General features: G+C 44.3%; 1 protein-coding gene across 3 annotated transcripts in view; it reads right to left on the bottom strand.

The window, feature by feature from the left end:
* Positions 1 to 476: 476 nt before the first annotated feature.
* mtss1 (MTSS I-BAR domain containing 1) overlaps positions 477 to 15,734 on the bottom strand; it is a 53,506-nt gene continuing 38,248 nt past the window's right edge. Inside the window, exons 7-15 of one of the 3 annotated variants that reach the window (XM_065955231.1) lie at positions 11,434 to 11,591; positions 11,069 to 11,176; positions 10,833 to 10,930; positions 10,183 to 10,255; positions 9,268 to 9,444; positions 7,473 to 7,604; positions 7,068 to 7,218; positions 6,421 to 6,447; positions 477 to 5,515 (exon numbers count right to left, since the gene is read on the bottom strand). In XM_065955231.1, the coding sequence (XP_065811303.1) occupies positions 4,329 to 5,515; positions 6,421 to 6,447; positions 7,068 to 7,218; positions 7,473 to 7,604; positions 9,268 to 9,444; positions 10,183 to 10,255; positions 10,833 to 10,930; positions 11,069 to 11,176; positions 11,434 to 11,591 (2,111 nt within the window). In that variant the 3' untranslated portion in view covers positions 477 to 4,328. The remainder of the gene's footprint in view (positions 5,516 to 6,420; positions 6,448 to 7,067; positions 7,219 to 7,472; positions 7,605 to 9,267; positions 9,445 to 10,182; positions 10,256 to 10,832; positions 10,931 to 11,068; positions 11,177 to 11,433; positions 11,592 to 15,734) is intronic. The other 2 variants (XM_065955232.1, XM_020652155.3) reach the window with 2 other exon arrangements.

Below are 15,734 nucleotides of genomic sequence, written 5' to 3'. Positions count from 1 at the left end.
CGGTATTCCTGGAGCCAGCCTCTAGTGGACACTCAAAGAACTGCAGGATTTGGCACTTTCTCATTGGCTTAATTTTTTTTAAAGTTTTAAATTTTTAAAAAGAGCGGAGGTTGTCGCTTGATGCACACAGAATCTTTTCAAGTGATTGCAAGAAATGTAATCGTGGGCAAGCAACATTTTCTCATGAGCACAGAAACATTATCATGTGCGCATGCGACACCCTCTCGAGCTCCTGGGACAGTTTTCTGTGGGCGGGAAACTCAATTTTAATTTGTATTCTTCCCATATCTTCTTAGGGACTCCTCTGCATTTTGATGTGCATGTTACAATTTCATTTCTCGCTTAGAATTGTTATTCAAGAGAACATTTTTAATTCAATATCCTGCAGAAAAAACCTTAAAAAATTAAAGATGAGATATGAACAGTTCAGGTGTGTAGTGATGACAGGACACAAAAAGAAGAGAGCACCAGCAGAGTGGATGAATCAGTCGTCATTATTATTATTGATCCCACAGCGAACAGCAAGAGAAGAACAACAAAACATTTCTACATTCGGCTGCTTCAAGTCGGCCCTACGTCTGCCGAGTGTTTTGTTCGCTACTCGGCGGTCAGACGACCAATCAGATTTTAGCTCCTCAAACATCAGGAAGTTCACCGGGTCTCCTTTAAAGCTTTTCTACAAAAAAAACGACGAGTGACGACCAGCGGCTGCGGCGTCCAGTCCCATCACATCGTCTGATTGATAGATCAACAAAAATACAATCAGGATATGTATACATACATTTTTATAGATAGATTTAGATCTCTCCCAGGAAAAGAAGCACTAATATATACACACACAGCTGCTGCGGGGCTCATTGGGTCCGATCAATCAGCCACTAATCAATCAATCAAATATTCAACGGAGCATCAGAAGCTGAGCAGAAAACAACATTTCTTTGTTTACAGTCGACAATATCAACACGAGTCAGGAAAATAAAATAAAAGATTCTCTAAAAACAGAGCAGACGCTGAACAGAGACTGAACCGCATTTCCCAGCATGCAGCTGGTCTCTGCTTACAGTCTGGGCCATAGCCAGGGTTTGAGTAACACGGGGCATCCTGAGCGTAGCCTCAAACACACATCGGGGGAAATGTTTAAAGAGCCAAACTGTGTTCAAATATTTGATCATTTTACAAAAACTGAAATCTTTTCTAAAGCTTGAGGTTTGAAATTCAGGAGAAAAAACGGTAAATTACTGCGACTTTAAAGTTTGGTTCCTGGCATTAAATGTCCCATCAGAAAATATACGGTTAAAAACAATGAATCAGAATGAGACTTTCAAATGTAAAGCTGGAACAAGACGGGAAAGTATTTTAGACTTCTAGAATATTTTTGGAGTTTAAACTTTTTTTTGCACACAAAAAAAGACAAGACATTTGATTGTCTCAGCAGTTATGTAAAAAAAAACAAAAAACGAGCACACATATTTGCACGAAGGCAGTATTGAACAAGTGGACATAGCCTTTTAGTCTCAAACATGAAGTTAATGGCCAGCAGGGGGCGACTCTGTAGAAGTATATGAGAAAATAAGCTCATTCTCTATGAATCTGAAGTTTAAATAATATTGTCTTCATGAGTTTATGGTCTCAATCTCTAGTTTTGAGTCTTCTTAAAGACAGCTTGATGTTTATTTCTTTGAACCCATTCAGAGTCGAACGGACAATAAAGGAGGTGATACTTTACGGAAGTCTTATTGCATCTCGTCAACGGGAATAGAAAGAGTAACTGAAGTCTCCACTCATGTCTAAATATGGTCACTTCTGGCTCCAAAAAAAAAACAAGATGGCAGCAAGCGAGAAGCCAAACTTTTAATTGTTGTTTACAAACTAACCGATGACATAATTTTATCCACGCCCACTTCTTATGCATCGTCTAATACATTGGGAAATATCTGCAAAAATATCGGCTATCATGCATCCTTAAAAATGATCCTTCTTTGCAGCTCTGGTTAATTTTCCTTCTTCTTAATTCTTCTTCTTAAAACTGTCCTTCTTATTTCAACCCCGAAGTTTCCAGAAACTTTGAGGTTAAAATAAGAGAAGGACCCTGTTTCTCAAAAATAGCTCCGTCCCTGCGTTCCACCATCGTACAAAGTTGTCGCTCGAGAGGCAACTTTTAGAGGCAATGCTGCATTTACCAAATGTGTGTCTGTTCTCATTCTTATTTAGACTCACAGGACGTTAGATGATTGTGTTTGGTAAGGGGAAAAGAGCGAGGTTAAGTCTTAACTTATAACCATCTGTGATCTGATTGTTGTCACGTTTCTGCAGATGTGAACAAAGCCAAAACAAAACAAAAAACAGCGGACGTAGAAAAACAAGATCACAGAGGAAATCCAACAGAAGAGAAGTTTGAACCAACTAACAGATCTAAATATTTTACAACTTTTGGGGAGCATCCGAAGTAGAACCAGCTACTGGAGCTCAAGCCCAAACTCTGCAGATAAATAAAGTTCAAGCAGCTAATTTATGAAACAAAAAACAAACAAGCAAAAAAAAAAAAACCCTCATCTGCAGAAACGTTTGTGGTTCAAACGCTTAAAGTTCAAAGTTCAGTCCTTCTTTGGTGAGCGGAGCTAAATTAAAAAAAAGTTCAACTCAAGAATCTGGTTTCTTTATTTAACAAAGCAGATCCTGTTGCTATGGAAACAGAAACACACAGAAGAGTTATTTTTTTCCTTTCGATGGAGACAGCAGAGTTTTGGGAAAGCAAAGGCGTTAAGCACAGCCATTTTGGAGGAGCGATTGAAAGACTGATTGAAAACTTTCACCGCAGGCTGACAGCTCGACTATCGTACTGCAGCTAATAGGAGAGAACACTCCACAAAGAGAAAACAAAGCGTACATACAGAGCGACAGAGCTGCACACAAACTGAACATTTTAGACTTTGCTGAAATCCTCACCACAGGACGACAGTTTAACCTTTTTTCCCTCCAAAATCAGACTTCGTCTTATACACCGGTGAGACTTATATTTCAGGCCGTACGGTATGTTAACTCAAGGAAACAGTTCCATAAAATGTATCGATGCATGTCGGCTTAAGGCCGCCGTAGAAAGTAACTCCTCGGATAAATTCTCTAATTTAACTATTTGCATGTTTATGTTTCTAAGACTAGAGAAGCTAAATAATGAAAACATGTTCAGAACAGATCTCAGACTTTTCAAACGTGTTTGCATAAAATATATGAATTGGTCTGATCAGCCTCAAAAATGTTTGATGACTCAGGCTCTAGGAAATAAATTATTGAGATTAAAAAATATATTTTCTTAGGTTGCAGTCGCAGAGTCGTCATATTTGTATGGTGTGTACTTTTACAAAATCCCACAAATCCTCACACGCCTGAACGCCTCCTGCATGTTTGACCAGCCCCCCTTTATCACAGTCACAGTCTTTGTGATTCTGCGTCTCAGCCCGCTTTGTTCTCAGCGATAGTGCTTCGTGCATCGTTGACAACATGTTGCCTCTAAAAGATGCAAACAGTCTTCATCTCCTCTCAGATGATTATTAAACACAGCGAGCCGAACATTCACACTCAGTAACATTTGAAACATTTTTGCGCAAAAAGCAGCCGGCATAATTTGGCATCCCAGAGGAGAGGACATGTCAGGAAATCACATGAGAGAGAATCAAAATCTTCAGTTCAGGTATCAAAGAGAAAATGTCATGAAGCAAAAATGTTTAACCCTCCCCCCCCAAAGCTGCTCCCAAAGTTTTTTGTTCTAACATTTATACAATCTATGACTGAGTCAACATTTACATCCAGTAAATTCAAAGTGTCCGTTTATTTTTGACTCTCTGAGACGACCAGACCGACACGGACCCGCAGCCTTCAAACACACCACATGGTTCAACCATGCGACAGAGTGGATCTACTGCACTGGATTACTTCTAAACCCCACCCGTCGGGGAGTCTAGATGAAGGTAAATCAAACACGCCCGGGACTGAAGAGGATCTGAGACACAAAAAAAAGTGTCCTGCGTGTCGAATAAATGATCTCTAACTAAAACAGTTCTAGGAAGCCTGGGTCAGACGGGAAACTTTATGCACAAGCGAAAAGAAAACATGAACAAAAAAAAAAAAGGCAAAAAGATGGTCGCTGCTGAAACTAGAGACGATGCAGTCTGAAAACGTTTCAAACAATCTCTAAAAGGAAGCAGAAGTTTAGAAATAAAAATAAGACACACGTCGAGTTCCAGCGATAATCTGTCAATAGTTCGTCTATAACAGAAAGTCATTACAGAGTCCAGCAGGAAGCAGGGAAAAAAACAAAACAGAATTCAGCCTCATTTGTGATTGGTCGGCGGGGGCAGGAGGGGGAATGAGCGATCGTTAGTGAGGGTCCTTTTCAGCCGCACTCCTCTGATCTTGCTCAGCATGTCTCCTCCTCCTCCTCCTCCATCTTGGATCACCTGCTCCGGCTCCTGCTCGTGGCTGGAGGGTGGAGGGAGATGGGGCTGGTAGTGAGCGCTGTGGTGGCCCAGACCGGGGGGCTCTCCCTGGGAGACGGGGGCGGGGAAGTCCACCTGGTGCTGCTGCTGGAAGACCTTCTGTTTCTGCTGCTGCTGATACGGGTCCTGTTGGTAATGCAGATGTTGCAATGGTTGCTGCTGTTGTTGAACTTGTTGCTGATGTTGATATTGCTGCTGCGGTTGCTGCTGAATCTGAATTTGCTCCTGGATCTGACCACGTTGTTGTTGATGATTTAATTGTTGTTTGATTTGTTGCTGCTGGTACTGCGCCTGTAGTTGCTGTTGCTGTTGCTGTTGCTGCTGGTGCTGCTGGTACTTTTCCTGTAGTTGCTGCTGTTGTTGTTGTTGTTGTTGTTGTTGTTGTTGCTGCTGCTGGTACTGTGCCTGTAGTTGCTGCTGGTACTGTGCCTGTTGTTGCTGGTACTGTCTCTGTTGCTGCTGCTTGGCGTTGCTGTCCTCTGGTGGCAGGGAGGGTACAGTGGGCACCGGCACCGGGATGGGCATCTGGCCTGGGACCAGCTGGTAGTACGGTGAGGGGGGCGGTAAAGCACTGAGGCTCTGTGTGGAGGTGCAGAGTTTACTGTAACCTAAACCTCCGGCTCCTCCAGCAGGGGGTGCTAAGAAGACGTGTTCATCACTGCCACCGTTCCCTCCGAGAGCTTTGAGGGGAACCTGCGGCGTGGAGATGGGGATGGGAACTCCTCCGCTGATCGTCCCTCTGCGGTACGCCGGTTTGGACGACGGCTTGCGCCTGATGGTCGCCGTGTGCGACGACGACGGCAGCTGGCGAACGGACCCGCCCATCTTCTCCGGCTCGGCCAATAGGCTGACGGTGGAGGCGGGGCGCTTCGAGTGAGCGAACTTCCTGTACTGGAAGCTGAGGTCAGAGTTCCTGGGGATGGTGGAGGATTTGTCGAAGTCTGATTGGCTGTTTCCGTGGGAGAGGTGATGCAAGGAGATGGAGTCGACGTCTCCGTGCAGAGAGATGGACTCGTAGTCGACTGGAAGGAGAGAGAGAGGGAGGAGAGAGAGAGAGAGAGAGAGAGAGAGAGAGAGAGAGAGAGAGAGAGAGAGAGAGAGAGCGAGAGAGAGAGAGAGAGAGAGGAATAAGATCTGCATTCAGCCGGATTATCTTGATGACATTTAATTCAAAGTTTGAATCTCCTCGTCTGACAGCAGGAACACAGAAACATCACTGACTCATGGACGATACACAACATGATCGACTGAAGGTACATATGATGATGTAGCGCTTTGTGATTGGCTGTTTGTCGGAGAGTTCACAGATGGATCTATGGAGACGCTGTTTCTGTCTCCTGCCCAGGGACTACAGATGTAAATTAGCTTATAGCTAACTCTGGTAAAGCTAACTGGCTGTACACTGCCCCTGACAAAATAAGCAAATAAATAAAATAAATAAATAATAAATCTAAGGAGAATTTTTACCAGGAAATACAAGAGCGGTGTAATTGAGTGAAACATGCTACAGGAGGCGTACTGTCTCTTACCAGTAGGGGGCGTCATTACAAACATTCAATTCAGACAGGGACTTTCATCAACCGTGGGATGTTAAAGGTTAGTTTGTACGCTTTGTTTTTGAGTTCTTCCTCTTTCATGAGGAGACTCTCTGACAGCCAATCACAATGTGCGACATCATCATACAGGCGCGGGCGAAGGAGAAGCTGATGTGACCACCCGGGCACATCTGGTACCTACACCGGGACAGATAATCTCCCTCTTTGAGGTGCACGTGCACAAGGTAATTTCAGATGATATTAGGACCTGAATGTCCTGAAGTTATTTATAAAATGTCAGGAGTCCATGTGTGTGTAAAACAGACAGACGGACGGACGGGCAGGCAGACATGTAGACAGGCAGACAAGCGGATGGACAGAGAGAGACCTACCATAGATTGGAGGATCTCTCCTCACAGCTGGAAGAGAAGGGAGGAAGTTTAGCCGAGAAAACACACAAACAGGCTACTGAAATCCACAGCAGAAAAGCAGAGAGAGAGGAGAGAGTTCACCAGTATAACAAAGAAACACAGAAGAAACCAGAGAAGATGTAAGAGAGCAGACAGGTGAATAAAATCAGTTTAATCCAGACAGAAACCAGAAGGAACAGCTGAGAGAGTGAGTCATAATACAGATGTTTGACTCGTGTTTAAGCTCCCTGCTGGAGGGTGTGTTTGTTTCTCATCTCTCTTTTTTTAAAACTTGTTTCTGTTGATTTTTCCCATAAATTCTTGCAGCGGCATGAAAACCAGCGATGCTTTGATATTTACAGACTTGATATTTGGAGAATAATTGTGTTGGTTTTATGTGAGTTCACCTCAGTTCAGTCTCATTGGACAGAAACATCGGCAGTTTACTGTTTCAATGAAAGACAAGATAAACATCTGGGGCATCACTAATGCTTTCGTGTGTGTGTGTGTGTGTGTATGTTTTGTGTGTGTGTGTGTGTGTGTGTGTGTGTGTGTGTGTGTGTGTGTGTGTGTGTGTGTGTGTGTGTGTGTGTGTGTGTGTGTGTGTGTGTGTGTGTGTGTGTTCTTACTGTGTGTGTGTATGGTGTCCTCGGAGCAGGATGGGGTGGTGGTTTGAGTGCTGTAGCCGCTGGAGCAGTGCAGAGAGTCCCGGCTGCTCCTCTGGGCGTCCGAATTCAACGCACCCAGCGTCAACGCCAGCTGATCCCGGGCAGAGCAAGACTGAGAGAGAGAGAGAGAAATGAAGAGATGAGGAGAGAGAGGTATGGAGGACGGTGAGGTGATATGTTTACTAAATTTTACATCCAAAGCATGGCAGTTTTTGGTGCTCCAGTGGCCTAGTGGTTAGTTCACGCGCCCCATGTACAGAGGCGGGCAGCCCTAACTCGATTCCGACATGTGGCTTCTTGTGTGTGTGTGTGTGTGTGTGTGTGTGTGTGTGTGTGTGTGTGTGTGTGTGTGTGTGTGTGTGTTACCTTCCCAGACGCAGAGAGGGTTCGGGCTCTCTCTCCATGGTGTGTGTATGCGTTCTGTGGGGGGGCTAATAAGCCGTTCTCCGCTGCTCCGCTCCCTCCAGCAGCGAGCTGATTGGTGGAGCCGACCGCATCCTGTCAGATACAAAACAACCAGAATCCAATTAACAGACGTGTAAACAACAGAGTAAACAACAACAACAACAAAAAAAAACACAGAACAGGATCCGGTTCGGTCCCATCACACATGAAGCGTTGGTGCAGCATCGTAATCAGCAGCTTCAGGAGATTATGACACATTTTTCCAGAAATAAGGAACAACAATCATCACATCTACAACCAGACGCCATCAACAGAAATATCAACACCCGTGGAAGTTACAGCAGATTTAAATGAGATACGTGGAGGTGTTACAGTGGGATGAGGTGTGGTTGAGTCTGTAGCGCAGGAGAAGGTGATGACATGCAGAGGGGAGGTCAAACGTACTGAGATTGTAGATTAAGACTGAATGAGAAGAGAAACGCCAAACTGGGACACATTTCCTGGTTCCAGCTCCTTAAAGGGATACTTCACCCATTTGCATTAAGCTTTGTATCATTAGAAACCGGGTAGTATTTTTGAATGGTCGTGCATCCCGCCCTCATTTTACCCTGAGATGGGAAATCTTTGTATTTTTAAGTCTGAAAAGGAGCTTCCGATGACGCAAAAATCGTCATTTTGCGCCACTGGAAGCTGTTGCCGCCGCTGGCCGCCGGGAAATTCCAAGATACCAATTCGTTCTGGAAGAAATCTCGGAATCAGTTGAGGAAAGGGCCTTACATGTAAAGTAAATATTTCTGTAAACCTGACCTTAGTGGGAGTGGTCTGCGGTGCTGTGCATTCTGGGATTTGGTGTCTTTCATCCACATGAGCCAAAAAGACACTTTCTGCCTTTTCTCGGTCAAGAAGGTACCAACTTCAAAATGTATTTCACATTTCTTCTACATATATGACCCAATTTCAAAACAGATTCATGTTTCAACGGGTGAAGTATCCCTTTAATCATCAGGGTTAAATGCTCTTCTCTGCTACTTTTATGAGGCACGACTTCAGGGGGTTTTACAGTAATAAAGGTAAACAGGAGACAGCAAGCTTCTCCACTCAAAAGGCCTGCTCTCCGACTTGTAAAGCACAGGACATTAAAGTGGGAAAGATGTACAACAGCCTCGACCTCACCTGCTCAAGGGATGACTACCTTCCTGAGTGAAGTGAGAATAATCTACTTGTGATCGATCGTAATAGATCCTTTTGTCGTCTCTAAAGGACTCTTGGAATTTGGACGGACTGACAACAAAAATAAGAATGATCAGAAGTGAAAGAAGGCCCTAAAGTCTTGATCCAGATACAGACTGAGGACCACACAGTGCGTCAGACCAGTCAGAGACACAGAGGACATATTGAGAGGAAATGATGCTGAAAGGGCAGGAAACAACCAGGACCAGGATGTAAACACAACACCTCATCACTGCACAGAAACAAACATGTACAGAAGTCTGATGTAAAAGGAGGAGGGTTCAAAATGACTTCTTGAATGACTTCATGGGATGTAAGCCGAGTTGGAGATTTATGAGGTTTATCTGGAGTGGATGAAACCAGAGACGTAAACATGAGGGATAAACGTTCAAACTGCCAGGAGCGATGCAAGATGGAGTCGGTCACATATGAACCGATGGAGGACAAAACGCTCACACCATGATAAAAACACAGGACTGAACTCGGGGGTGGGTTGGGTGGGATGTAAAAATAGTTTTTTTCTCACGGTGATCAAGTCCCTGCGGCTAACGCGGCGACTCAACGCAGGCCGGGGCCCGTGGCCAGCGCCGTAACCATAGCGACCACGGCTGCCCTGACGGCCGAGGCGAGAGGGGGAGTTCCCCTCGCTGAGGGACCGCCCGGTTTCGTCGCAGCCAATCAGCAGATAGGGGGAGGAGCAGCGCTACACACAGGAAGAGGTCAGAGCGGTGTGTGTGGTCCTCGTCACTTCTTTTTTTTTTTTTTTTTTTGAAGGTCCTTAAAGCTAACAGTGTCATTTTAATGGTTGAGGGTCTGCAGGAGTGTCTCGTGTGTGGGGCTGTGGAGGTGTTATATTTGAGTGAAATGTTCTTTTAATATGTAAAACATGCTAACACAGAATTATACTGGATTAAAAGGTGGTGATTTCAGGTGAGTTTGTGAGTCTCATTAATACACTCTGATGGGTACAACTAATAATAAAAACAATAAAAACATGTGCACTCACTTCCTGGTTTAATCTGAGTTGGCTGAACAATGGTGTTCAGAATATTTGGTGCTAAATCCGTCCAAGAATTAAAATTTGATGTGGCTTCTGAATATATTTGGACTTGTGTCATTTCAATTTCATGCAGATTTTAGATTTCTTGCAAAATCATCACATTTGAAACAGTCAAAAACACACTAATCATATAAATGTATCAAACAGATGATGTGATGACTATCAGAGAAGTGAAAGTCTTTCTGCTGAGGGGAAAACGTCTATGAGACACTTTCTGACAGATTGATTTGCTTTCCTCAGTAAAAAGTCTGTTTTTTATGTGAAAAAAGACAGAAACTGTTCTGTCTTTGGGCTGTGTGTGTGTGTGTGTGTGTGTGTGTGTGTGTGTGTGTGTGTGTGTGTGTGTGTGTGTGTGTGTGTGTGAGAGAGAGTGTGTGATACCTGGATGTGAACTCCGTCGACAGCACAGCTGATGGAGTCCAAAGAGGGAACGTGTCTCACTGACTGGTAGTTACTACACAAACACACAAGAGCGTACATTAAACACTCCAATTAACAAATAAAACAGCTGTACCTGAATGCACCAGCTTTGTGTTCAAACGTAGCCTAGTTTGAACACAACTTCTAACTCACGACAGAGTTCTCGCTCAGACACATAAGGTGCTGCACCAGCTGAGATCGTTCAAACGTAGGCAGCAGTTATACCTAATAGCTCCTAGAAGGTGTAAAGTCCTCCGTAAAATACGGTTGTCATGGTGATGGTTTGGAAAGGTGGGATATGACCGACTCTACCACTGAACCACAGCTGCTGTGATGAAAGCTGAATTTTAAAAATGCCTTTGAATGATTTGCTGCTCAGTGAAAACATCTTATCTGCGACAATATTTTGGCTAGTTTGGACGTAACGATCTACCATTTAGGGTGACCCATACGTCTCCATGGCAACCAAACGACACAACTGAAGTTAGGACTAATTAGATATTGTATTGATTGTATTATGCTGCTGGAAGTTTAGTATATAGTAAACCTGCAGTGACATAAGTGTGTGTGTGTGTGTGTGTGTGTGTGTGTGTTGTGTGTGTGTGTGTTACCTGCTGATGCTGCTCTTCCTGGACATAGTGTTACTAGGAGACGCTGGAGGTGTCTGATAGGTGTAGTTGAAGTCAGAACCTTTCAGGTCCAAAATCACCTGACAGAAAAAGATGTAAAAAAAAAGTTCAAGTTCCTGGCTGCAGCACACCACTCATTTTCAACAAATCCCATGGAAGAAAAATACATTTTGACACCATCCTTTCATCCTCCTGCATCAGAGTTAAAGAGGAACTACCTGCTCGCTGGCTGCTGGGAGTTTGTTGGGCTCGGCTGTCAGGTTGGTCAGATCTTCCAGAATCGTCTGCAGGTGTGTCACCTCACCCAGCATGTTGATCTCATGGTCCTACACACGCACACACACACACACGTTAATGTTTAGTCTGTTTCAATACTACGGCCTGAGCACATACTGCAGGAACATTCTGCATGCTGTCAGATACGTCTCTTTGTGTTAAAGATATGAATGAAGATCTGTATTTCTTTAAAGATAAATGTCTTGTTGTTGAACACGTGGAATAGAAAAGTCAGACAGGCTATCACATCCATCACACACACACACACACACACACAAACACACACACACGCGCACACTGTACTGACCAGCACGGGCTTCAGCATGCTGACGAAGCCGCAGTATCGAGCTCGTTCTTCTATCAGAGCTCGGCACACGGCACGTTTCTCCGTCTCCTCCAGGACGGCGTAACGCACATTTACGTCCTGCAGAGCGCTGTCCAGCTGACCCCGAGCCTCGTCCTTCCCTGCACACAAACACACACAGAAAACTGATGAAGCTCCGGGTTGGTGCTCACTCAGCTCCTCAGAGGACCACAGTGGATTTCCGCTCTTAAATCAAAAATAAAAGTCTACTTATTTCAGGTGAGACGAGACAACATACTGAAGGATAGAGCAATTTCTTTACAGGACGACATGAGGTCAATATGCAGAACCTGTGCAGTAGAAGGCCTACCTGCTCAACATTATTAAAACACAAGGGACTGTTTGAAAAGGTGAAAAAGGGCTATAATATTTCCTCTTCAAAGAAAATGAACGTTTAAAATAAAGTCCTGACACCCTGAGAACACTCAATATCTTAAAGTCTTACAGAGAGAATAGACTTTTATTTAACATCTCAGAGGAGCAAACAACACTCACTCAAGTTGTAATACAATTATCCTACCAGCAGAGGGCGACACAACCCTACACAGCTGATGTAATGGCACCAGGAGAAGACAAACACACAGTGTCAGATGTTTCTCTCACCCATGCAGTGATCACAGCCTTTTTACCCTGTTTGAGTCAAACAACGTGAACATAGAACTTTTTTTAAGGTTTCTTTTTGGGCTTCTTGTGCCGTTTTTTTTTTCTCAGAGATACTGAAGAGAGAGAGTGGGGCCGTCCGCCTACAGTCTCTCTCTTTCAAAAGATCTCCCCGGTGAAAACAGGCTGAAGACCTGTGATGTGGACGGACGCAGACTGAGCTGAAGTGTAGCTGTGTGTGTTTGACTGCGGGTCTGGTTCTGGTTGTGGTCTGGTGGGTTCAGACCTGCAGGTAGAGACGGACTGAGAGGCCGAGCAGGTCTGACCTGCGGACCACCCAGCTGTGGAAACATGTCGTGCACTGAGAGTAAAAATAGGAGCGTGTAGGGAGGAGTCAAAAGGTGAAATACAAAGAGAGTTATTATTACTACGTTTTTAGCCTCATGAAAAATGGTGATGCACAACCCCACATAAGCAGTAAAGGCTGTTAGCCATAAGAGCTAATCGAGCTTGTCAACTTCCAGTGCTTCATTAGAGGATGTATATTTCTTTTTTCCCATCACTGTTTCCCACTTTCACTTGAACGCAGCATTATTGTTTGGGCTGAAAAAAGACAACAACCCTGCTTTTGTTCACCTGATTATTGCTCAGTTGTTCTTCATCAAATGCTGAGATATGTTTTGAGCAAATATGAAAAAAAGTTTAACTTATTATAGCTGGGAAAGAAGAGAGAGAGGGAAAGAAACAGAGACAGACAGAAAATGTCATGGAAAATAGAGAGAGGGGTTTCCACAGGCACACACACACACACACACACACACACACACACACACACACAGTGCAGACTGTGTCATAAAGCTCTACCTATACACAATCCCTTCTCAGGTGTGTGTGTGTGTGTGTGTGTGTGTGTGTAGGAGCATGGAGAGTACAGAGGGTTATTTTCACGCTGCTAAAAGAAGCTCAGTGTCAGCGTTAGTCTGTCTGATGTCTGGCCTCTGTGGAAACACTCACACACTGACACACACACACACACACACACACACACACACACACACACACAGGCCGTGTGTTGTCAGACTGTTTCTACAAGACTCTGGCACGCCACCCACAAAAACACAAAGAGCAGGACTGGACGCTCGGCTGTGTGCAGAGTGGACTCATTCAGTCCGTTTAAAGGTGAAACACAGTTCAGGCGGCGCTGATTCTCACCAGCTGAGAAATGTTCTGTAAAAACAACGTGTGCGGGGTGTGTGTGTGTGTGTGTGTGTGTGTGTGTGTGTGTGTGTGTGTGTGTGTGTGTGTGTGTGTGTGTGTGTGTGTGTGTAGTGTTTCCAAAAAGGTTTGGAGGTTCCTTTATAGTCGCTCTGTGAGACTTGGAGAAAGAGATCATGGGTCTTTTTCTGCAGACTCTGATGTGTCTGACTTTGCTGAAAATATTCAAAACAGTCTGAAAAGCTAACACACATTCAGCCCCATTCTGATTTAAGTCAATCAATGCAACGTAACGTGTCCACAACAAATGAGAAGGTGGGCTTCTCTTGTTGCCGTGGCTTTCACATCCCATACCACATCGTCTGTCAAACAAGCAACACCCATTTGATCTCAATGGGACTGACTCTAATCACCACCTGTGGGTCCAGACGACTCACCACATTAATCACCTATCACCTATAGTCGGGACCTTTAAGGATCCTTCTGATGCACTTTTTCAACTTTGTTTTTAACCATCATGACTCACACCTCCAAACAGCTGATCTCTTATTTACATCGTCTTAATGTAACCTGCTGCTTTTAATGGCTCATTCATCCAGCAGTCTAGACCGTTTGAGTCACACAGTGATGATGTCATCAATGTCAGACAGGTGATGGGGTAGCTAACACGATCAACAAGTTTACGTGGAGCTTTCTGCAGAAGGTCGAGACACGGAGCAGCTGTGTGCAAAAAGAGCCTGCAGATTTAAATGTCAGCGTGTGATGAACTCGACCTCCTTTAACCCCACGACTCCCCTCTCTCCACTTCTCTCCTCCCCTCTGTCCTCTTCTCTCCTCTCCTTATCTCCTCCTCTCTCTCATCTTCTCTCGTCCTCTCTGTCCACTTCTGTCCTCTTCTCTCCTCCTCTGTTCTCTTCTCTCCTCCTCTCTGTCCTCTTCTCTCCTCTCCTAATCTCCTCCTCTCCTCCTCTCTGTCCACTTCCGTCCTCTTCTCTCCTCCTCTCTGTCCTCTTCTCTCCTTCTCGCTGTCCTCTTCTGTCCTCTTTTCTTCTCCTCCTCCTCTCTGTCCTCTTCTCTCCTCCTCTCTCTCCTCCTCTCCGTCCACTTTTGTCCTCTTCTCTCCTCCTCTGTCCTCTTCTCTCCTCCTCTCTGTCCTCTTTTCTTCTCCTCTTATCTCCATCTGACCTCTTCTGTTTTGCTTTTCCCTCGTTTTATTCCCAGCTTCTCTTCGTCCTCTTTTGACCTCCTCCATGCTTCTCTTGTGTTGTCTTCTCCTCTTCCTTTGTTATCCGTTTCTTCTTTCTCTTTTTTAGAATCATGACACCATCTTTTTTTCCCTTCCAACACCCCCCCTTCTTCTCTTTAACTCAACCTTTTGAGAATGAGTACATCATCCATCATCTTTTCTTCCATTTCAAACATCTTTCTACTCCTCTTTCCAGTTTTTCATCTCCTTTTTATGTCTCTGTCATTATAAACATGGGAGTTCTTGTTTCCCTCCTCCTCTCTTCTCCTCGCTTAATGTTTCTAACCACAGTGACCGCTGCCAAGTCATGGAGAGGATGACTTCAACTCCTCCCTCCATAGTTGTCTTGTCCTACACCTCTTCCTCTTCTCTATGCAGCCTATGCAGGAACAGGTCGGTAGCTAACTTTGTTTTTTCAGGAGGAAATATTTCTTCAGAGAATCCAGTGTGTCCGATCGTTTAAACAAAAAAAAAAACAAATAATGAGAAAAGATAATAAGTAAAGGAGAAAACCTCCTGATGAGCTGTGCTCTTCTTCTTGTCATTAATCTGTCTTTCTAAGAAGAAGGAGATTCCCAATCTGAAGTGGTCACACACACCGCATAATGACAGAGTACACACACACACACACACACACACACACACACACACACACACACACACACACACACACACACACACACACACACACACACACACACACACACACACACACACACACACACACACACACACACACACACACACACACACACACACACACACACACACACACACACACACACACACACACACACACACACACACACACACACACACACACACACACACACACACACACACACACACACACACACACACACACACACACACACACACACACACACACACACACACACACACACACACACACACACACACACACACACACACGAAAGCATTAGTGATGCGCCAGATGTTTATCTTGTCTTTCATTGAAACAGTAAACTGCCGATGTTTCTGTCCAATGAGACTGAACTGAGGTGAACTCAGTCTCTTATGTTTGTTTGTTTACCTAAATCTGGTACTAAACCTGAGTTTGTGATTTTTTGCAGATTTGAAAACAGAAAATCAGTTGTTAAAAATAGAGCATTAAAAATGCAAAATGTAACTTTGATGAAAACAAACTAGGAGTTTGATTAAC

Source organism: Labrus bergylta, chromosome 5 (assembly GCF_963930695.1).
Source record: "Labrus bergylta chromosome 5, fLabBer1.1, whole genome shotgun sequence".
Lineage (NCBI taxonomy): Eukaryota > Metazoa > Chordata > Actinopteri > Labriformes > Labridae > Labrus > Labrus bergylta.
This window is presented reverse-complemented; position numbering and strand designations above follow the sequence as displayed.